This window comes from Phlebotomus papatasi, chromosome 1 (genome assembly GCF_024763615.1).
Source record: "Phlebotomus papatasi isolate M1 chromosome 1, Ppap_2.1, whole genome shotgun sequence".
Classification (NCBI taxonomy): Eukaryota; Metazoa; Arthropoda; class Insecta; order Diptera; family Psychodidae; genus Phlebotomus; species Phlebotomus papatasi.
In genome coordinates, this window is record NC_077222.1 from 58,876,861 (window position 1) to 58,878,582 (window position 1,722).

Genomic DNA, 1,722 nt, shown 5'->3' on the forward strand with positions numbered 1-1,722 from the left:
ATATTTTGTGCGAAAATATCTTTGATTATGTAACAATGGAAAAATAGTATCAGATAACAATCTTTTGATTGTGAGGTGAAATTTTTAATTTAAAAGAAAATTACATAATAGAGAACCTTCCAGTGAAATCCTATACATATTGATGCATCCGGTATAGACCGGGATTTCTTATAGCACTCTATTAAAAATTATTTGGGTGAGTGAAAAGACCAATTCGTCCAGCGACAACAATATTTATTCAATTACCATAAAACTTTCCACTCATAAATTCTTCACATATGAACTCTGTGATATTAGTTTTCTGGGTGAGAAAAATATCGCATTCGCGAGAGATTCTGAGGGAGAGATTCCTGGTGGTACGTGCTTAATCCTTCTTGAGACTCTGCTTGATGATGCTCAGGTGGTTCGCCTTGAAGCAGTTGAAGCCACGGAAGACCCAGGTGCATTTGTCGTCCTTGTTGGGATTGGCATCGGCACACTTAACAATCTGCTCACGAACCTTCTCCTTTTCTCCTCCCTGTCCCAATTGCTCCACAAGGTGTTCAATGTTGTAGCCAGTCTCATCGTTGAACAGTTCCATGTTGTTGAAGATGCACTTGATGTAGCACCTAGTCTTCTCATCATCTGTGAAATTCCACTTCTTGTACTCCGTCACGGCAGATTCCTCAATTTTCAGCTCATCTACACATTTGGTACGGTGCTTTGCAAGATCCTCAGCAGTCTGGATGCGCCATTCGGCATAGCACTGAGAAGAGAAAAATCCAGATAAATATCAAGGAACACTTTGGGTAACTAAATCAGTTCAATGCAAAAATTACACCTACCATGGCCAGAAGGGTGAAATAAACCACAAGAACAGCCTTCATAGTTGGTTGGGAATTTAAGGAATAATAATGCTCTAATGGGAGACTTGAACGGTACGGGACAAGAACTAGAACTGCTTCTATTCAGCTGCAGTGATGCTTTTATACTGTCTGTCGATCCCGGCATCGGAATCTGGAAGCCTCCATAATATTTATCTTATTCAGTTCAATTAAATTATGTATTGAAGATTATAGTCACATGCCAGAGACGAACTTTTTTGTCACATCGCTCTCCCACTCATTAATCTTGCCATCTTGACCATGAACTTGATCACCACATCCCGCCAATATCATTCATCAGTCGCCGATTGTGACTATTTCTGTGCCAAGTCTCATAAGTCTTTTATTTTAATCACCCAAAAATAGACAAAAACCACCGTCTAATTTCGTCCAAAAAACCGGTGGCAGAAATTTTGCAGACCGGTACGAGTTCGCTCCTGAAGTCTTATGTGAGTGGAATAGTTTGTTATCACCAACAGCAAATAAATCATACATAAACAAAACTGCACAAAGTATGGTATTAAACAAAATTGAAAGATTTTCCACTCGGGTGGTCAGAGCAAATAAGAAATGATTGTGGGTATTGTGGGTTGTGTATTCTGTACATCATATTCCTTCTAATGTTCCACATACTAAAGGTCAATCACTGATCTTGAAAAAATACCGGCAGCCGGGAAGAATTGATAATTCCGCACAGATCTCTGTATACAATTAACCTTTGCCTTTTCAGAGGGATGAAATAATGTGAAGCGTAAAAAATATCTTATCACGTGGATTAAGTAAATTTCAATTAAATTGGCGCATTGAAATAAAAATTTAGGAGATAAGATGTAAACTTACAATGTCTCTGTGTATAAAA

At 38.3% G+C, this 1,722-nt stretch overlaps 1 protein-coding gene across 1 annotated transcript; it reads right to left on the bottom strand.

Moving 5' to 3' along the window:
* Positions 1–217: 217 nt before the first annotated feature.
* Positions 218–986, bottom strand: LOC129809475 (general odorant-binding protein 99a). Its single transcript, XM_055859309.1, has 2 exons — positions 825–986; positions 218–745 (listed from the first exon to the last, which is right to left on the bottom strand). Exons 1-2 carry the CDS (start codon positions 864–866, stop codon positions 365–367), a joined length of 423 nt encoding a protein of 140 aa, XP_055715284.1. The 5' UTR covers positions 867–986; the 3' UTR covers positions 218–364.
* Positions 987–1,722: the final 736 nt, after the last annotated feature.